Source organism: Giraffa tippelskirchi, chromosome 6 (assembly GCF_054371585.1).
Source record: "Giraffa tippelskirchi isolate mGirTip1 chromosome 6, T2T-mGirTip1v1.2.pri, whole genome shotgun sequence".
Taxonomy (NCBI): domain Eukaryota; kingdom Metazoa; phylum Chordata; class Mammalia; order Artiodactyla; family Giraffidae; genus Giraffa; species Giraffa tippelskirchi.
In genome coordinates, this window is record NC_137280.1 from 94,306,380 (window position 1) to 94,325,642 (window position 19,263).

Consider the following 19,263-nt stretch of genomic DNA (forward strand, 5'->3'; position numbering starts at 1 on the left):
AGGACACCTCCTCAGAGCAGCCTTGCCCTGGCAACTCTAAATTATACCCAGTCGCTTTCCTTCTGTTTTCTCCTATCGCGTGTTTCCCTGATAGCACCTATCACTAATGAAAATTATCTTGTCTATGTCTAGCTTCTTTTGTCTGTCCCCTTCCCTCCCCACTGAAAGGTAAGCTTCAAGGAACCTTGACTACCTTGCTCACCACATGTGTAGACCAGCTTATGCGACACAGACATTCAGTAATTATTTGCTGAATGAAGGAGCAAGTGAATCAATGAGACTTTACAACACACTGTGAGGTGTATTCTTTTCCTCCTTTAAAAACAAAAATTAAATAAAGATGTATGGGGCTTCCCTGGTGGCTTAGTGGTAGAGAATCTGCTTGCCAATGCAGGAGACATGGGTTCGATCCCTGGTCCGAGACGATCCCACATGCCACAGAGCACCTAAGCCCATAAGCCACAACTACTGAGCCTGTGCTCTGGAGTCCAGGAACCACAGCTACAGCAACTAGACAGTAGCTCCTGCTCGCCGCAACTAGAGAAACAGCAATGAAGACCCAACATAACGAAAAATAAATAAATAAAATTATTTTTAAAATAAATAAATAAGTAAAGATGTATGAAGTTTATTCATTTATTTATTGGCTGCACCACGTGGCTTGTGGGAGCTTAGTCCCTGACCAGGGTTTGAACCCCTGCCCTCCACAGTGAAAGCACAGAGTTCTAACCACTGGAATCCCAGAGAATTCCCATGTTTTCTCACTTTCAAAGGAAGGAAACAGGAATTTCCTTGGTGGTCCAGTCACTGGGACTCTGATTTTACTGCAGGGGTAAGGTTCAGTCCCTGAACCTGAACTTCACCGCCTGGGCAGAAACTCAATCCCTGATCAGGGAACTAAAATCCTACAAACCACGTGGGGACCAAAAAAAATTTTTTTTTAATTTTTAAAATATTTATTTGGTTGTGTTGAATCTTAGTTGTGGCATGTGGGATTTTCATGGCGGTGCATAGACTCTCTAGATGTGGCTCTCAGGCGCAGTAGTGGTGGTATGGCAAGGCAGGTGGTGTTGCTCTGAGGCAGGTGGGATCTTAGTTCCCTGACCAAGGATTGAACCTTCATCCCCTGTATTGCAAGATGGATTCTTAACTACTGGACCACCAGGGAAGTCCCTAAATTGTTTTGTTTTTTTTTTAAAGATAAAGCAAGAAAACAAAGACAAAGGGAAGGTAGAAGGTGGCTTCTAAGATGACCCTCAGTGATGCCCGTCTCCCTGTTTACACCTTTGTGTTCTCTGCTCCTGTTGAGCATGCGCTAGACCCAGAGATTTCTTCCGCTCAACAGGATATGGCAAAGGCGATGGGATGCTGATTCTAAGACTGGTTTGTGAAAGCCTGTGATTTCTGCCTTGATGAGTTCTCTATTGCCTTTTCAGCTTGTTTGTTGTGGGGAAGCAAGAAGCAGGTTGCAAAGGTCCCCATGGCAAAAAAAAAAAAGAACCCGAGGGTAATCTCTGGTCGACAGCCAGCAAGGAACTGGGGTGCTCCATCCACAATAAACTGACTCCTGCCAACAGCCACCATGAGCTTGGAGGCAGATCCTTTTTTGGTTGAGGCATCAGAAGGGACCACCGCCCAACTGACACCTTATTACAGCAGAGAGACCCCGCAGTACAGGACCCGACTCAGCTGTGTCCAGTGTCCTGGCCCCCATAGAAATTGTCAGATAATAAATGTGTGCTTTTTTAATATTTATTATTTATTTGGCTGTGTCAGGTCAGGATCTTTGTAGCACGTTCACTGCGGCGCATGGGATCTTCAGCAGTGGCATGTGAATGCTTAGTTGCAGTATGTAGGATCTAGTTCCCTGACCAGGGATTGAACCCAGGCCCCCTGCATTGTGAGTGCAGAGTCTTACCCATTGGACCATCAGGGAAGTCCCTAAATGTGTGTTCTTTTAAGCCACAAGCTGTAGGGTGATAGATTACATAGCTAGACAAAACTAATACAGAGAGGTCAAATGACTTGCCTAAGGTCACAGAGATGTTAAAGAACTAAGTCAGGTCTTGAACCCAAGTATCTCTGACTTCAAAATTATTCTCTTAACCAATTCCCTGACCCATCTCCCCTAATCATGGACAGAACATACCAAAAGCTTGATTCAGGTATGATTTTGTACTAAATATATAACGTGAAATCTGAACCTTCGTGGGATCTCTGAAACAAGCACCATGTTTACTTATGAAACAAATGCAGAAACAGGGGAATTCTCTGGTGGTTCAGAGGTTAAAACTCCATGCTTCCACTGCACAGGGCATGGGTTCAATCCCTGGTCAGGGAACTAAGATCCTGCATGCTGCACAGCACAGCCGAAAAAACAAAAAGATGTAGAAACAAGGATAGATAGGGTCCCACTTTTGCAAAGGAGCATGAGCTCTTCTCTCATTCCCACCCTATGGGTTTGCCATTGGATTGCTCTGGAGTGAATTCCAGAAATGAAGAAAGATTTGAAATAACTCTGCAAAGGCTATGCCTTTAGTTCATTCCAGCCGTTAACAGAACACCATGGACTGGGTGGCTTATCAACAACAAACATTTCTTTCTCACAGTTCTGGAAACTGGAAGTCCAAGATCAAGGTGCCGGAAGTTATGGTGAGAGCCTGCTTTCTGGTTCACTGATGGCAGTCTTCTTGCCGTATCCTCACATGGTGGCAGGGGTGACGGATCTCTCTGGCATCTTCTTTATGAGTTTGTTGGTGGTGGTGGTGTTCAGCAGCTAAGTCATTTCTGATTCTTTGCCACACCGTGAACTGTAGCGCACCAGGCCTTCTCCATCTTTCACTATCTCCCAGAGTTTGCTCAAACTCATGTCCATCAAGTCAGTGATGCTATCTAACCAACTCATCTTCTGTTGCCCCTTTCTCCTCCTGCCCTCATCCTTTCCCTGCATCAGGGTCTTTTCCAGCGAGTCGGCTCTTCACATCTGGTGGCCAAAGTATTGGAGTTTCAGCTTCAGTCTTTCTGATGAATATTCAGGGTTAAGAGGAGACTAATCCAATTCATGGGATTCACCCTCACGATGTAATCATTTTTCCAAAGACCCACTCCCCACATGCTAATACCATCACCTTAGGGGTTAAGATTTAGCATTGAGAGTTCCCTGGTTGTCCAGTGGTTAGGACTCGAGCTTTCACTGCCATGGCCCTGGGTTCAGTGCCTGGTCAGGGAACTAGGATCCATCAAGCCTGGTTCCCCACACCAAAAAAAAGAGAGAGATTCAGCATGTAAATTCAAGGGGCCCCACAAATATGCACTCTATAGCAAGGCCCCAAAGGGTAAAGCAGAGAGGGATGGCCTGGGTATTTTGTACCCTTGATCCCCAGCCCTGGTTGGGATTCAGCTCCCATTGGAGAGAAAGAGGGGACTGAGCTGTGATCAGCCTCACCCATCTACATCTTGACTGGAGGCTTTGGAGGGCTGTGTGTATGTGTATATCTATGTGTGTGTTCATACGCCTGTGCACTAACTTAACCCCCCAGCACCCAGAGTGGAAATACCCTTGCACCCACAGTCACATGGACAGGCACAGAAGGAAAATCCCCAGTCATCCACATTCTCACTCAGCTTGATGGAGTAGACACAAATTCTACAGGCACACAGATACCATGTTCAACCCCAGATACCCTAGGCCATGCCAGGCCACATGTGGACTCGTGGAAATTCACGCCTCTATCTACACAGACATTCTCAATATCTTGCAGGGAGCCTAGGAGTCTTGAAGACTCTGCTGCATTTTGACTCTGTGGAATTTTTAAAAAAATATTTATTCATTTCATTTGGCTGCACTGGGTCTTAATTGTGGCATGCAAACTCTTAGTTGTGGTATGTGGGATCTAGTTCCTTGACCAAAACTTGAACCCAAGCCTTCTGCATTTGGGAGGGTGGATTCTTAGCCACTGGACCACCAGGGAAGTCCCTGTCTGTGGGATTTTGCAGATATGTGCATGACCATACATGTCTCCTGCCTTGGTGCTTTCAAGTGTGTCTACAGATCTGTTTTTCAGCATGACATCTGTCCACCTAGGTGTCTGTCTGTTTCTGAGTCTGCAACACTGCTTGGGTGTGTCTGGCTGTGTGTCTCTGTGTGTGTGTGACTATGTCCGGCTATGAATCTGACTTGAGGTTGAGCCCTGACCATGTCTGTCCCTTTGTTACTGCTCTACATCTGTGCCCTGTGCATTTCTGTCTCTTGTCTGGGCCTGTTTCTCTGATATTCCATTTGTATTGACAACTGTGGTCTCTGTGTGTGTGTCTGTTGTCTCTGTCTGGAACTGTTTGCTGGGTGCAACCTGTGTGTTATCCCCCTGCACCTGTCAGCTGGATGGACAAGGACTTCTTTATGTATGTGTTGTCCCTCTGTCCTTGTCACTTTGTGTCTGTGACTATGGGCTGCCTTTATAACTGGGTATCTCTCTGTGTCTGTCTGCGGCCTCTGACTGTTCTGGCCTGTTTGTGTTGGTCACTTCCTGGCCATGTGTGTGTTGCCTGTTTGGTGCCTGTGTTCTCTCTGCTGTCCATCCACCTTCCTGGTGCACCACCACCCACCTGTGTCCACTCTCCATCCTGGCTCCCTCTGGCGGTCCCATGAGGAATGGCCAGTGCGGATGGACCAAAGGGAAAAGAGTTGAGGGAAGAGGAAGCATTTTAGGCAAACTGCGAGTCCTGGGCTGCTACACAGAAGGGAAGGCTTGGGTGTGATGGTGGGGACCACACGTGGCCCAGCCTGGCAGACCTGCGGGGGCGGATCTGGCCTCTGAGCCTACAGACCTCTTGCCCACCCATTCTGCAGAAGGCTAGAAGGCAGGACGCCTGGGTCTCTCACAGTGGGTGGGGGCAGGAGGCTTCCTCTGGGGACGTCACCCGTTAAACTTCCTCTCTCAGCCACACAGGAAGCTGAGACGGCTCAGGGCCCAGCCCCAAGAAAGCACAGGCCCCCAGGACCCCTGGGGAAAGGGTCCCGCTGGGCCAGCCCTCCAGGGACCATGGGATCCACAGCCGAGTAAGAGCTGCCCCCTCTCCCATCCTCTGGACCAAGATTCCGAGACCAGGCCTGGGCTAGGGCTGAGGGGAGCAAGGCTGGGGCAGGCCGGGGAGGGACCGTGAGCCACAGGGGCAGGTGGCTGGAATCAGAGCAGGACTCAGCTGGCCTACAGTATGGACTCTGCTCTCAGGCACATTCAGACCACTCTGGGACCTTCCTCAGTCTCTCTCTCCCTCTCCCTCTGTATGATTAAGTTTGTTCCTCTGAGCATGTACCTTTTCATACATCTCAGTGATGGGGAGTCTGGCTTCCGGGATCAGCAGCGGGGGAAGGGGGACTCTGTGTGTCCGTGTGTGTGTGATTGATTGTGTGGGATTTTTGTCAGTGTGAGGATGAAGCTCAGTGTGAGGGGGTCCCCATGTCTGGGACAGTGCGTCTGCACTCCCTCCCCATCTTCTTTCTCTGTCTCTCTCTCTCTGAGCCCAGTCCCCGAAGCCTCTGCATGGTGGGTGGAGGGAGAGGGCCAGGGGAGGAAGACAGAGATTGCAGGCTTCCCAGAAGGATCAGGGCACACTCCCCTCTTTCCTCTGATAGGAAACCTGGGGTCAGTCCCCAGGGCCCCGTGAAGTCTTGGGGCAGGGCCTCGCACATATACCCAGTGACCCGACTGGCTATGCAAGAAAAGGGGGATGTTATTCACTTTCACACTGGTTAGGCCACACATACACACAGTCTTACCTGGAGAGTCTGATCTTTTCAGGCAGACATAGTATATAATTGCACACACACACATACACACACACACACAATCACGCACATGTGCAGACACACACAGAAGCAAGTTCTTGGACCCACTAAACCCTTTTCTGTCCCACAGAGGGGGTCCCCCTGCCCTGTTTGATTGGTTCTTCGAAGCAGCCTACCCTGCCTCCCTGCAGGAAGGTGAGTCAGGGGCCATCGCTGTGGGGGGGAGATGGAGGGTGGGCCTGGGACCCTAAACTTAGTGGCTCATTTTCCGTGCAGATCCCCCCATCCTGCGGCAGTTCCCCGCAGACTTCCAGGACCAGGTATGCAGGCTGGCTCCTTTCTTCCCCCGGGGCCAGGGCTTGTTCCCCTGGGGGAGGGGACCCAATGTCTCGGACCACGGACCACCACCGGGAGCTCTGCGGTGGGGCCCAACCTGAGTGGCCAAGCAGTGTGTGCTTCTCTCCATCCCCAGGAGTCTCTGCAGATGGTGCCTAAATTCTGCTTCCCTTTTGATGTGGAAAGGTATGGAAGGAAGCAGACACCCAAGGACCCAGGGATCCAGACCTCTCATGGACCCTCAGTACTCAAACACCCTGAGACTCAGACAGCAGAGCTCATATGCCCAGGGATCTGAGATTCAGGGGCCTAGGGACTCAGACACCCAGGGACTCTGACAAACAGTGACCTATACACAAAGGGACTCATTTACTCAGGGACTCAGGGTTCCAAAGGCCCAGGGATTCAGGGGCCCAGGGATCCAGGGGCCCAGGAATCCAAGGGTCGAGGGACCCAGTGCCTCAGGGGCTCAGAGATCCAGGGACTCAGGGACCCAGGGGCTCAGGCATCCAGGGACTCAGGGAACTGTGGGCTCAGGGATTCAGGAACCCAGGAGCCCAGGGACCCAGGGCCTCAGGGATCCAGGGACTGAGTGGATCCAGAGGATTGGAGATTCAGGGGCTTTGGGATCCAGGGACTCAGAGAACCAGGGACTCGAGGGATCCAGGGACTCAGAGAACCAGGGGCCCTGACAAATAGGGACCTATATGCCCAGGGCCCCAGACTGATGGACACAGTATGAGGAGCATTGTCAGGGGCATGGAGGGGAGGGGGATTCACAGCGGTGGGATGCCCAGGTCTCTGAGAGCCTTTCCTGCTCCCAGGGAGCCCCCCAGCACCGCTGTACAGCATTTCACCTTCGCGCTCACGGACCTGACTGGCACCCGAAGGTTTGGTTTCTGCCGCCTGCGGGCTGGTGCTCTCAGCTGTCTCTGTATCCTCAGGTGTGGGAGATGGGGGTCTGGAGGTGGGGGTTGGGGCCTCTGCCCAGGGGCACTACATGGAAACTGTGTCCACTCTCCACAGCCACCTGCCTTGGTTTGAGGTGTTCTACAAGCTGCTGAACACAGTGGGGGACTTCCTGGCCCAAGACCAAGTGAGACCAACCCTCCCTGTCATTTCTGCAGGAGTCCCCACCCCCACCCCCACCACCACCCAAGCCCTCAGCCTCCCAGGCCTGACCTGGGCCCCTTGACTCCTCCCAGACCACCCAGCCTGAGTCAAGACCCTCAGAGCCCCCAACCCACGTCCTGGCTCAGAAATCCCACCCCCACCCAGGTCTCAGAGGTGGATGAACTTCTTCTAAATCTGCTGCAGCAGCCCCTTCCTGGGACCCAGGCCTCAGTAGGTCTAGAGCTGGTGAGTACTCCTCACCCCTGGGCGGTGGCGGACCTCCGGTGGCGGGATAGGCTGCACCCAGGCCCTGAGGAGTACACACTACATCTCTCCCCCAGGGCAGTGGACTGAGGATTGCCAGTTCACAAGGCCTGCAGCCCCCTTTCCCTGGAAAGAACATGTCGGTGAGTAGAGGTGGGGAACCCTGGAAGGTTGGGATCCACGTGAGGACAATCCACTGACTGATCAGTCCTCCCCCTCCCTCTGTTTCCCCAATCCCCCGTCAGCTTTCCTGCTTCGTGGCCCCCGACTCCGGCCGCCTGCCATCCATTCCTGAGAACGTGAGTGTAGACCCCGGGAGGGAGCTCTAGGGGAGGGTAGAGGTCCAGAAACCAGAAGGGGGCTGTGAGATCCTGTGGTCCCTCGTGTCCAGCATTTCTCTCTGTTCTTCAGAGAAATCTAACGGAGCTGGTGGTGGCGGTGACCGACGAGAACATCGTGGGACTGTTCGCCGCCCTCCTGGCAGAGAGAAGGGTCCTGCTCACGTCTAGCAAACTGAGCACAGTGAGGCGGGGGTCGCCGAGCCGGGGAGGGACCGAGGCCTCGCTTGGCCTCTAGGGGAGGGACAACCGGGGTGGACTTCTAGCTCTAACCCCACTAGGCGAGACCCGAGGACCAAGTCCTGGCTCTGCGCCTTTGAAGGCCATGGTTGCGTCGAACCCTGGTTCCACCTTCTTGGGGGGAATCCGAGGGGGATGCGCTGTATAGTCTGGCTTTGGTGCGCTAAGTCCAGGCTCCACCCACTACGGGCCGGAACAAGACTGGCTCCGCCCCCCGAAGGGTGAGCGCAGGGAGGCCTAAATTCTAGCTCCGCCCCGAGAGAGGAAGGACCAGGGAAACGGAGGCTGCATGCTGGCCCCACCTCTAGGGGCGGGACCAGGGAAAGGACCGAATTCTAGCTCCACCTCTTTAGGGGTGGGGTCAGTGAAGCTAACCTTTACTCCATCCCTAGAGGCGAGACCAGGTCCGGCTCAATCCTAGTTCTGCTTCTTTCAGGATGGGGTTGGTGGGCTGGGCCGCTGTCCTACCCCTAAGGAGAGTGATCCGGAGAGTTGAACATTAGCTTCGCCCCCTAGAGAGAAAGAGACGAGTACGTGCCGTGTTCTGGCACCATCAGCCCCCAGCACTGTAATTTGCAGAATTATTGGTCTTCACGTGAAAGTGTTTGAGTTTTCACTTCTTACCCAGTATTCGCTGAGGAAGGGGATGGAGGGAGACAGGAGACTGAGGACGTGAGAAATGAAGTCGGGGGAGCCACCGTCCCAGCGAGGAATCCTTGAAGCTGGGAGTCCAGGCTCTGACTCCAAGGTCCCCTCCACCCGTCCCCAGCTGACCTCCTGTGTCCACGCGTCCTGTGCACTCCTGTATCCCATGCACTGGGAGCACGTGCTGATCCCCACGCTGCCGCCGCATTTACTGGACTACTGCTGGTGAGGGGAGGGGCCTGGAGAGGGCGCAGGGCTTGGGGAAGAAGCCTGGGGTCGTGGGGACCCGGGGGCAGCGCCTGCGTGACTGGGCCCCCTCGGTCGTCCGCAGCGCGCCTATGCCCTACCTCATCGGAGTGCACGCCAGTCTCGCTGAGGTAAGCGGGAGCGGACTTGGATGGCACAGGCGGGCGGAGTGTGTACCCTTCCCCGCCCAAGATCCTCGGGCTCTGAGCGGCCACCCCCTCCGACTCCGCAATGCAGAGAGTGCGGGAGAAAGCCCTGGAGGATGTCGTGATGATGAACGTGGACTCCAATACCTTGGAGACACCCTTCGACGACGTGCAGGCGCTGCCCCCAGACGTGGTCAGTGTCACCCGCTGCCCAGCCTCCTGCCACATCCAGTAGGCGAGGCTCAGCACCTGCCCGCTCAGCGCTGCTCCCTTGCCCCCCAGGTGTCTCTACTGAGGCTGCGGCTAAGGAAGGTCGCGCTGGCGCCTGGGGAAGGGGTGTCCCGTCTCTTCCTCAAAGCCCAGGCCCTGCTCTTTGGAGGGTACCGCGATGCGCTCGTCTGCAGCCCAGTGAGTAGCAGGAACGAGAAGGGAGCAGCCCCGTGGGTGCCTGCAGGATTCAAAATAATAATATCCAGTTTTTATGGAGTGCTTACTTTGAGCTTCTGTTTGCGTGCTAAGTCGCTTCAGTCGTGTCCGACTCTTTGCAACCCCATGGACTATAGCCCTCCAGGCTCCTGTATCCACGGGATTCTCCAGGCAAGAATACTGGAGTGGGTTGCCATTTCCTTCTCTAGCGCTTCTGTTTGCTCATCTGTAAAATGGGACCCCAACAGTACCCACCCAAAAAGGTCCTATGTGTCTGAAATGCTCGGACAGTGCTTGGCACATCGCAATAGATAAATGCTAGGTTTTACAGTTGCTGTTATTATCTCAATGCTCATAACAATACAATGAGAAGGATACTGTTATGGTCCCAGTTTACATATGAAAACCAAGGCTTGGAGAAAACCCACAGCAGGTGGGTGTTGAAGCCAGGGCTTTGATCTACTGACTTTCAACCCTGACACCCTCCCCACTCCTACCCCCAGTTTCTCACAACTGTTCTATAAAAAGGTTGTCGGGGAGTTCGATCATTTAAGAATCTGATGTTCCAGTTAGCTCTGCCCTTGAACTCAGCCGGAAACTGTCCATTTCTCCTCCTCCTCTGTCTCGACTCCAGTCTGGCCCACCTTGTTTGTTTGTTGCCAGAATCAGCACTCTCATCGAGTCACTATAAGTCCCCTCTCCGGGTTCTCACACTCGCGCTCCATAGTCTGACCTTCTCGCAACTGCCAGAGGTCACTTGGGAGCATGAGTCAGGTCCCATCTGCCACCTCCCTCCGGGTAAAAGCCCGGGTCCTCCCTGCAGCCCATAAAGTCCTGCTGGAGTTCAAGCACACAGAGGCACTCCATCAATGTTCGCTACACAGATGGACAGTAGAATAAGGAAGGCAGAATAAGGGATCCAGGAGAGCCGCGAGGAGCTTAGAATTCGGGTCCTTCTTCCAGGGCCAGCCTGTCACCTTCAATGAAGAAGCCTTCTTAGCCCAGAAACCCGGGGCGCCGCTGCAGGCCTTCCACCGGCGGGCTGTGCACCTGCAGCTATTCAAACAGGTGGGCCAGAGCCTTGGGGGCGGGGCTTAGGCCGGAGGGGCGGGGTTAGGGGCGCCGAGGCGCGCATCCCAGAGGGCGGAGCCGGGGTTGAAGAGATGGACGCCCGGGTTCACTGGGCGCGGCGAGAGTTGGCCCTGCCGGATCCCCCACTCCAGGGTCTCCGGGGTGGGAGAGACATGAATTCTTGGGTCTCTAAAAATGGAAGCACCTGACCTGAGATTCTAGGGATAAGCTTTACTTCTAGGTCCCTGAGGAGATTGGGATGGAACCAAATTATTGAGTCCTAACACGGGGGCCTCCTGGATCGAGGATGGAGGTTCATGTCAGATTCCCTTTGTGGGGAGGGGAGGCAGGCTGGCCTCTTGGACCCCAGGGATGGGGGGAGGGGGAGGTGGAACCGGACTTTTGGGTTTTTGGGAGAAAGCTGGATGAACTTCAGTGTCCTTCAGGGCAAACTGGCTTCTAGGGTCCCGGGAGGTGGAGTCGACCTCTTCCCAGGGTCACTGAGAGGAGGCAGGCATGTGTGGAGTGGCAGTCTTACTTCTCCAACCCTGTGAGCGAGAGAGTCTGGTCCCTGAAGACAGATCCTGACTTGGGGTGGGGAGGGGCAGACCTCTGGCTTGCTGAGGTGGGCTCCAGACTCCTGGGGCCTCATGTTGGGGCAGGGTGGGGCCAAGGATGTCTTCTATGTCTTGATGGGAGTAGATCCCTAGAACTCGCCTTCTAATGTTTGGGGCACCCTGATTTCCTGTTTCTCCCACACCCAGTTCATCGAAGGCCGACTGGAGAAGCTAAACACAGGTGAAGGCTTCTCAGATCTCTTCGAGCAGGAGATCACTTGTAGTGGGGCCTCCTCAGGTAAACTCTGCACCTGGCCTCAGAGCCCCCACCCCACCAGCGCCCTCACCTAAGCCCACCCACCCTGAAGATGCTATGCTCTCTGCTCTCTTCTCTGCAGGGACACTCCGCTCCTACCAGCTTTGGGCAGACAACCTGAAGGTAGTAACACCACTTTTAGTGTTTATTGCAAGATTAAATTAAACCCATAGCCATCCTCACTATGCCCATTTATAGAAAGCGGTGAAAAAAGTCAAGACTCAGGGAGAGGGACTTTCCTGACAGTCCAGAAGTTAGGACTCTGCACTTCCAGTGCAGAGGGCAGGGGAGTTTGATCCCCGGTCAGAAAACTAAAATCCACATCACACACACACACACACACACACACGAAACACACAACAAACAAAAAACCTCTATGCCTATGGTGATAGTTATGCAACTACTGTAAACCTACCAAAAATCATTGAGTTGTGCAAGTAAGGCAAGTGACTTGTATGGTATGTAAATTATAACTCAGTTTTTTAATTTATTTAATAAAAAAGAAGATTCAGAGAGGGAGAAGGGTTTTTCCAGCAACACACAGCGCAGGGGGGCAGGTAGGGACTAGGATAACCCCAGGTGCCTATGCCTCTCTTTCTTGGCTTTCTCTCCACAGAAAGGTGGTGGTGCCCTTCTGCACTCCGTCAAGGCCAAGACCCAACCAGCTGTCAGGAACATGTACCGCTCGGTGAGGCTGGGGTGGACAGGCCAGTTACCAGGGTGACCAAGCCAGAGGATGTTTTAACCTCCCGTTTAGAGGACAATTTATCAGAACTGAACCAGCAGTTAAACCACTTGCAATGTTTCCTACTTTTATTTTCCACTGACTGTGTTCTTTCATGTTTGTCGGGTCACGTCTTTCCTATTTAAAAATGATCACCAGGATTCTTTGGCAAACATCTTGGGGTATTCCTTCTGAGACACTAACATTCCTGCTTCCACGCTTAGTGTTTTGTTTTTCTCCCAAATCCAAAAGTTTCCTGGGACCGGCTCCCGCAGCTCAGAACCATCTGTTGAATTTTTATTCTTTGCTTAGCTTTTGAACACTGATTTTTTACGGCGTTCTGGCTTTGCCACTTCCTGTTTCATTTGGGGGTTATCTCCTCAGGGAATATTCCTTTTGTATTAGTCAAAGAGGCATGTTTGTATTGACTCCTTAGCTGGTACAGAGGGATTCTGAATGTATTTTGAGACACCCATGAGCAGATGGCAAGACGAATCTGTCCTCGGGGGTGGAGGGCCTGGTTCTCAAATGCCTGTGTCAAATCACTCGGCTCCTCCATAGGCGAAAAGCGGCTTGAAGGGTGTGCAGAGTCTTCTCATGTACAAGGTAAAGTCAGTGGCCAATGCCAGGGGCAGTGGGGGGAAGCAGTTCCTGGCTTACCCACCCTCTTCCTAGGAAGGGGACTCTGGCCTGCAGAGGGGGGGCTCTTTGAGGGCCCCTTCCCTCACCAGCCGCTCAGATCGCCTGCAGCAGCGCCTGCCTATCACCCAGCACTTTGGACAGGTAAGCTCCCTCCCACCTAGTGCCAATGCACACACCTGGAATTATCACCAAGTCCTTCTCTCCTTTTCTGCCTCCAGCCAGACATCTCAACTACCCCCAAATGGGGTGCCCACACCATCCCCCATTCAGAGCCCCCTGATTCTGTAGCTCCTGAGGCCCCGCCCCCAGCCCCCAAATGTGTCCTTTGCAGAACCGGCCCCTTCGCCCTAGGAGTCGCCCCAGCAGGAGACTCAGGCTGGAAGAGAAACCTTCTGAGTCCCTGGAAGAGAGGTAAGACCAAGGCAGGGGGTGGGGGTGGGGTAGTGTTGGAAGTGGGGGCCAGGACTGATGGGGAAGTGTGTCCACAGACTCCAAACACTTCAGGGCACCTGGTCTGGGGCAGAAACCTGAGGCTGCCCATCCTCACCCAGGACACCCTCCCTGAGCCCAGAGGATGCTCAGGACCCGTGGGCAGAGGAAGCACTGGACGGCAGCTTCCTGGGGTCTGGAGAAGAACTGGATTTGCTAAGTGAGATATTGGATAGCCTGAGCACGAGAGCCACGCGGACTGGTAGCCTGCGACCCAGCCAGAGCTTAGACTGCTGCCACAGAGAGGACTTGGACAGCTGCCTCAGCCTGGTGAGAGCCCCACTCCCTGGCCCCCCAGTCCTTCCCCATTTGTCCATCCAAAGGCCAGCAACCTGCCCATCTCCCCATCCCCGCCCAGCCTGACATACCGGGAAGATCGAGTTGGCAAGCGGATGACAACAAACTGCCAGAGCCCCAGCCCCTGTCCCTGCTGCCTCTGCACACCCCCCAGCCTTCGGATGCCACAAGCTCTGGGAAGCACCCCACTTGCCAACTGCCCTCAGAGGCCAGCCCAGAAATCGAGTCTCCATCCCAGTCTTTAACAGCTTCTGCAGACCCCAGCAGCAAAGGGGACCCTGGATCCTCTCCCACAGAGCCCCAGCCTCTCCGTTTCTCCCCTCCCCATGAAGCAACTGAAGATCCCACAGCCCAGGAGGACCCCTGCTCCCAGCTCTTGGCAGCACCCAGCCAGCCCAGCCCTCCAGAAAGCCCCCGACCTGAGCCCAACTTGGGTGTTACCTGGACATCCCAAGCCCTTGATTCTTTCTCGGATCCGGGTTCCTCAGAGAACCCCAGAGCCCCGCCTTCCGAGGGCCTGCTCGCAGTTCACCTCCAGCCCCTCGAGGAGCCAGAAGCCCCGAGGTCCCCAGCTGCACCTGCAAGCAACTGGCAGGAGCCCCAGGCCAGGAGTGGGCCCAGAGTCGCTGAGCTTAAAAAGTGTTTTGAAGGTTAAGGACCAAGGGCCTGGGAGAGACTCTGGCCCGTTGTTAATAAAGCCTCAAGAGCCCAAAGCTGGATTTTCCTGATGAGTTTATCTGGGAGCCCTCTTTTGCTCAGAAACCCACCCCACTCACCACCTCCCCTCCTGAGGCAGCCTCAGGCTGGCTCTTAGGTGCAGCTAAAAGCCCCTCCTTTCCAGGAAGCCCTCCCAGCCCCAAGGACCCTTGAGAACTTAGAATTCCTCTCCCAACAGCCTATGTGCCCTGTAGGAGTCTCCATCTAGGCTAATTCCTACTCCTACCAGCCCACAGGAAGGTCTTATAATATCTCACTACCCACTATATAGATATATGTGTACAGCGAGCAGCCTCAGTGTCCCCTGCCATCAAGGGCAAAGTCTTAGAAGCACCTTCTTCCCTTCTATTGTTAAGCACTGGGTGGGTTTGATTGCCCAGAAAGGGCTCTGCCTTCCCCCAAGGTCACAAAACCAGGAAGGGTGATGGGTAGAGGAAGGGGACCTAGATGGGCAGGCAGCCCCGCACCGTCTCCTTGGAGTCCTGGGGAGCCCGGGCCTCAGCTGCATGGGAGAACTGAAAGGAAAGGAGAGGGGGGGGAGTGTTGGGCCTGTGCGGCAGGGGGACAGATAACCGATGGTGCAGCAAGCGAGGAGGTGGGTCCCCAGCCCTGGCACCCCAACTGCAGGCAGAGTCAAGCAGAGGTGGCATGCTTCGCAGAGCCCGCCCGGCAGGTGCCCCGTGGCCCCCCAAGTCCTCCGGAACCATCAGAGGCCGGTGTCTCGGTGGCTGTGAGAGAGCGAGTGCCGGGCAGTCCTGAGCAGTGGTGGTGGCTGCGGCCAGCCCCAGCCTTCAGATGAGCCGCTCCTCAGGCGGCAGCTTGAGGTTGGGGGGCGGTGGAGCTCGGGCACCCACCTGCTCCTCACTGCTGGGCCGGTAGGTGCCCTCTGTTTGCCTCTTCTCCCGCAGCTTCCGCACCAGCAGGGCCAGACCCACAGCCAGAAGCAGGGCAGCCAGGAGGGAGAAAACCACGATGATGGCGGTGGTGGCCTCCTGCGACTGCGGGGGAGGGGGGACAGGTGTGAGTTGCCCCTGAACCTGGACATCCTGTCCACCCCCCGACCCCGAGAAGCCTCTGGGGATGGTAATCCCCTCCCCCAACACCTGCTGCCTTGGGTGACTGGGTTCCTCCCCCCAGGGTTCCTGGTCCCCATCTATCATACCTGGGCTCCCGGGCTCTTCCACCTGCTGTGTCTGGGGTCCTCCTTCCAAGTGCCTGCCACACCTAAGCTTCTAGCTCCCCCCTCCCCCTGCCTGAGAGGCACAGGGGGCTCCTGACCTTGCCAGGCAGGGTATTCTTGCTCACTCCCTTCCAGGCATTCTTGGTCTTCCCATTTGCCAAGTTGGCCTTCTGGTCTCTCCTATATGGTTCTCCAACGCCTCCCCCCACCAAACCCAGCCTATCACTCCTAAAAGTCTAGGCCCTCCCATCTGCTACCTGAGGGACTCCTCAATAAAATCCCTTCTGCCCTCCTCCCCTATACACCACCCTCCCCACTCAACTCACCAGGGCTCCATTGGAGCCAGGGCTGGGGCCAGAGGGCGTAGTGGTGGTGTTCACACTTGTAGAGGTCGTAGAAACTGCTGGGGAGTGGTAGAGAAGACAATGCTAAGTTGCTCAGTCGTGTTCGACACTTTGCGACTCCATGGACTGTATAGCCTGCCAGGCTCCTCTGTCCACCGGATTTTTCAGGCAAGAATACTAGAATGGATTGCCATTTCCTCCTCCATGGGACCTTCCCGACCCAGGGATAGAACCCACAGCTCCTTCATGGCAGGTGGATTCTTTACCTGCTGAGCCATCTGGGAAGCCCCAGAGAAGATAAATGGACCTTCCCATCTGGAAACATCTTCATCATCCTTGGGCATTTCCCGTCACTAGAACTCTGCCCTTCTGAGTCTTTCATTCTGTGGGTACCCTCCATGGAGGGGATGGCCCCACTGATTTTGTTCCTCTGGGGACCCCCCACCCTTGGTAGCCCAGCAGCAAGTAATCAACCAACACCAGTTTGCAGTTTGCACTGAGTTGGGGGCTATTATAATGGATAGTGTCCGGAAACCCAGCCCTTCCCCCCCACAACCCACCTCCCTGGCCCTCCCTCAGCCCTTAAGGAGCTGGGCGGATCCTGTGTTTCCCCAGGGTGTCTGACTCACACACCTCCCCCCAGGCACCCGAAACTAGAATAGAGGGCAGAAAGGCAGGGTCCACACCTTAGGCCAGTCTGCTCAACCTGGGCCTGAAGCCCCAGGCAGGCTTCCTCCTGATTCGCATTTCCCCGGAGTCCTCAACCTTACTGAGACTCCGGCCCGCAGGCCTTCTCTCCTGGCAGCTCACAATTCCGCCCAACTCAGGAATTCTCCTAGACCAACTCCAACCGTCCAAGGAAGGACACAGAAATTCTAACCCTCCAGCTCTGACTCTATCGATTCCTGCTCCCAAGGCATCACATGCCGGCTCCTGGGTTCTTGACCTCTCAGTGTTCCAGGGACACAGCTCTTCAGAGCCCAGAACCCCAGCGCCCCTGACCGGTACCTACCTTGCCCCCCGACCCGGCCCCAGCGGGCCAGCAGCAGTGGCAGGCCGAGCGCCAGGAGCGGCTCCAGGCTCGGTCTCGCCATGGGCCGGGTGACAGGCTGGTGGCACAGGGAAGGGGCTTGTCGCGGGCGCCGCTCCTACCGCATCTCCGGCCGGGGGTACCTTCGACCCCGCACCTGGGAGCTGAAGGAGAAAGGCCAGGGCGTGGGGGAGGGGGCCGGATCCAGGCACAGGGCCCTGGGAGGGGCGACCCGTGCCGGCCACCCGCGAGTCCCGCCCCGTCCCGCCGCCAGAGGTCAGAGATTAAAGATTAACTCGGGGCAGCGCGTTCCTGGGCTAGGGAAAGGGGAAGGGGAGGGAAGGGGGGGAGGGGACGGCAGGCCCAGCTGCACGACCTGCCTCCCTACCTGGTCCGGGCGCCTTCGATCTCGCTCTGGGTCTGGATGCCGGTCCTTCGCTCGAACCCTCGGTACGCCGGTCAGTGGCTGGGTCGCACTGTTCCAGCTCCGCCCGCTCACGTGACCCGGAAAGTTTAGTCACTCACCTGGGAGGGGAGCGCACTTCCGGCTTCTGCACCTGAGCCTAGATGAGAGGGCGGGGCCTAGCGGGGGCGGGGCCGCGCCGCGGACGCACCTGTAACGGGAACCCAATCCTATAATCGGAAGGCGTAAAAAGAAGTGTAAGCGCGCAGGTGTAAAAGGGGCCTCTCACCTGCACTGCAGGTACACCTGTAGAATTGTCCAGGTGTGGAAACACACAGGGCATGGAAACATCGGTGTGAGAGGCACTCCTGTCTTGGGCAGACCGGGATGGGGAGCCTCTAAAGAAAAAGTACTTATGTGGGACACACCTGCATGAGAGCTAACGTGTAAAGAAGACATCTGCACGGATGTGTAAGAACGCCGATGGGACACATCTGCTTTGAAACACATCTATTTGGAGTAGAGCTGAATGGAAGCCTGCCTGTGGGGAAAACAGCTGTAGAGAACACACCTGCATGTTAACAAACACCTGGCTGAGGCACTGTGGCGCGGGGCACATCTGTTTTGGGACTGCATCTTCATGGCTCACCTATGAAACGAATAAGACTTGCAGGAGGAATTGTCGTGTGGAAAGACATTAGAAACACCTGTACAAGACACACCTGCATTGAAGTATGCCTGTAGGGGACCCAGTTATACGGAAAAAGCCCCATATGGATGAATATTCAAATGGAATACACCTGTGGTGGGGGATCCTGTATAACACGTTCCTGGGTGGAGGAATACCTGTTGAGACACATACCTATGAGGTGGAGGAAACAACCTTGCAGAGGGACAGCTGCATAGAACTGAGCTCACGTGAGAGGGAGACCTGAGCACACCTGCGTGGGGCACACTAACATAGAAGCACATCTGAGGGCGGCTCGTGTGTACTGAGGTCCACTTGTCAAGGATGCACCTGTGAGAAACCGTTTGTTTGGGACATCTCCATGGGAAAATACCTGTATCCCCCTGTGTTGTAGGGCACCTGCGAGGGCCATCTGTGAATGAAAACGTCTATGAGGAGACCCTCTATAAGAGGCTTTGTCTGGAACACACCTGTTAGAGCACACCTGTCTGGGCATACTGCCAGGGAACCATATTGCCCTCATGGCTGTATCTTTGGATGAAGGACGACCCCATCCTGCGGACTCTAGAGTGAAGAGGTATGGTTAAGGGAAAATTAATCACTTCCAGGTCATAGATCAACGATGGTAAGAATCCCAGGTCTAGTTAAATCTCTGCTTTGCTCCTTCCTGGGCATATGAACTGGGGTGAGCGGCTTAACCTCCTATTTCCTCATCCGTGAAGTGCGAAAGCCAGTCCCACCTACGTTTTAGGGTTTTAGAGAAGACGACGCGAGAGGTGAGTAAAAGACCAGGCTTGTGCAACGCAATGAATCAAGGTTAGCTATTATTATTATTCGCTGTCAAAAGGCCTGGGCGCCCCTCCCCCTAATGGTGAATCGAGAAACTGCGCCCGAAACTAGTGGGCGGGACCTTCGGCAGGTGCACAGAGCGCGACAGGCTGGAGCCCCGCCTCCAGTTACGCGGTCCTGATCCCCAGCCGCGCCTGGGACTCCTCCCCAGGCAGGTCCGGAGAAAGCAATTTTCTTGGTGTCCGGATCAGGTCGGGGCCCCTTTAAGACTTCCTGGAGAGCCAGGGGCCGCGGGGCCGAAGGCTGCCCCCGGTCAGTGGGGAGGCCCCGCCTAGGTAGGTGGGAGAGGCGGGACGGGCGGGCACAGCTCTTGAGGCTCTGGCCAATAGGAAACCGACTTTGCAGCCGCCCGGCGCGTTGATCTTCCGTTTCCCAGGCTGAGTGGAACCGAGAAAGGAAGCTCACGGGCGGGAT

General features: G+C 55.1%; 2 protein-coding genes and 1 non-coding gene across 4 annotated transcripts; 1 reads left to right on the forward strand and 2 right to left on the reverse strand.

Annotated features, from left to right (window-relative positions):
* Positions 1-1,863: 1,863 nt before the first annotated feature.
* On the reverse strand, positions 1,864-1,936 carry TRNAV-CAC (transfer RNA valine (anticodon CAC)). The gene has a single exon. It is a non-coding gene; the product is annotated as a tRNA-Val (tRNA).
* A 3,007-nt stretch (positions 1,937-4,943) lies between these two features.
* On the forward strand, positions 4,944-14,351 carry DENND1C (DENN domain containing 1C). The gene is made up of 23 exons (XM_081504287.1): positions 4,944-5,059; positions 5,919-5,983; positions 6,065-6,108; positions 6,261-6,310; positions 6,949-7,068; positions 7,151-7,220; positions 7,403-7,483; positions 7,579-7,644; positions 7,747-7,800; positions 7,913-8,023; positions 8,849-8,949; positions 9,056-9,101; positions 9,208-9,309; positions 9,399-9,524; positions 10,506-10,610; positions 11,378-11,468; positions 11,569-11,609; positions 12,103-12,174; positions 12,772-12,816; positions 12,886-12,993; positions 13,184-13,263; positions 13,404-13,611; positions 13,700-14,351. The coding sequence occupies exons 1-23, from the start codon at positions 5,043-5,045 to the stop codon at positions 14,291-14,293; spliced, it is 2,397 nt and encodes a 798-aa protein (XP_081360413.1). The 5' UTR covers positions 4,944-5,042; the 3' UTR covers positions 14,294-14,351.
* A 3-nt stretch (positions 14,352-14,354) lies between these two features.
* Positions 14,355-17,366, reverse strand: CRB3 (crumbs cell polarity complex component 3). 2 transcript variants are annotated; one of them, XM_081504289.1, is made up of 5 exons: positions 17,298-17,366; positions 16,892-17,073; positions 15,862-15,935; positions 15,210-15,353; positions 14,355-14,870 (listed from the first exon to the last, which is right to left on the reverse strand). In XM_081504289.1, exons 2-5 carry the CDS (start codon positions 16,971-16,973, stop codon positions 14,799-14,801), a joined length of 372 nt encoding a protein of 123 aa, XP_081360415.1. In that variant the 5' UTR covers positions 16,974-17,073; positions 17,298-17,366; the 3' UTR covers positions 14,355-14,798. The 2 variants fall into 2 exon arrangements, with proteins under 2 accessions (XP_081360415.1, XP_081360414.1); XM_081504288.1 differs by having other exon boundaries at positions 15,862-15,938.
* Positions 17,367-19,263: the final 1,897 nt, after the last annotated feature.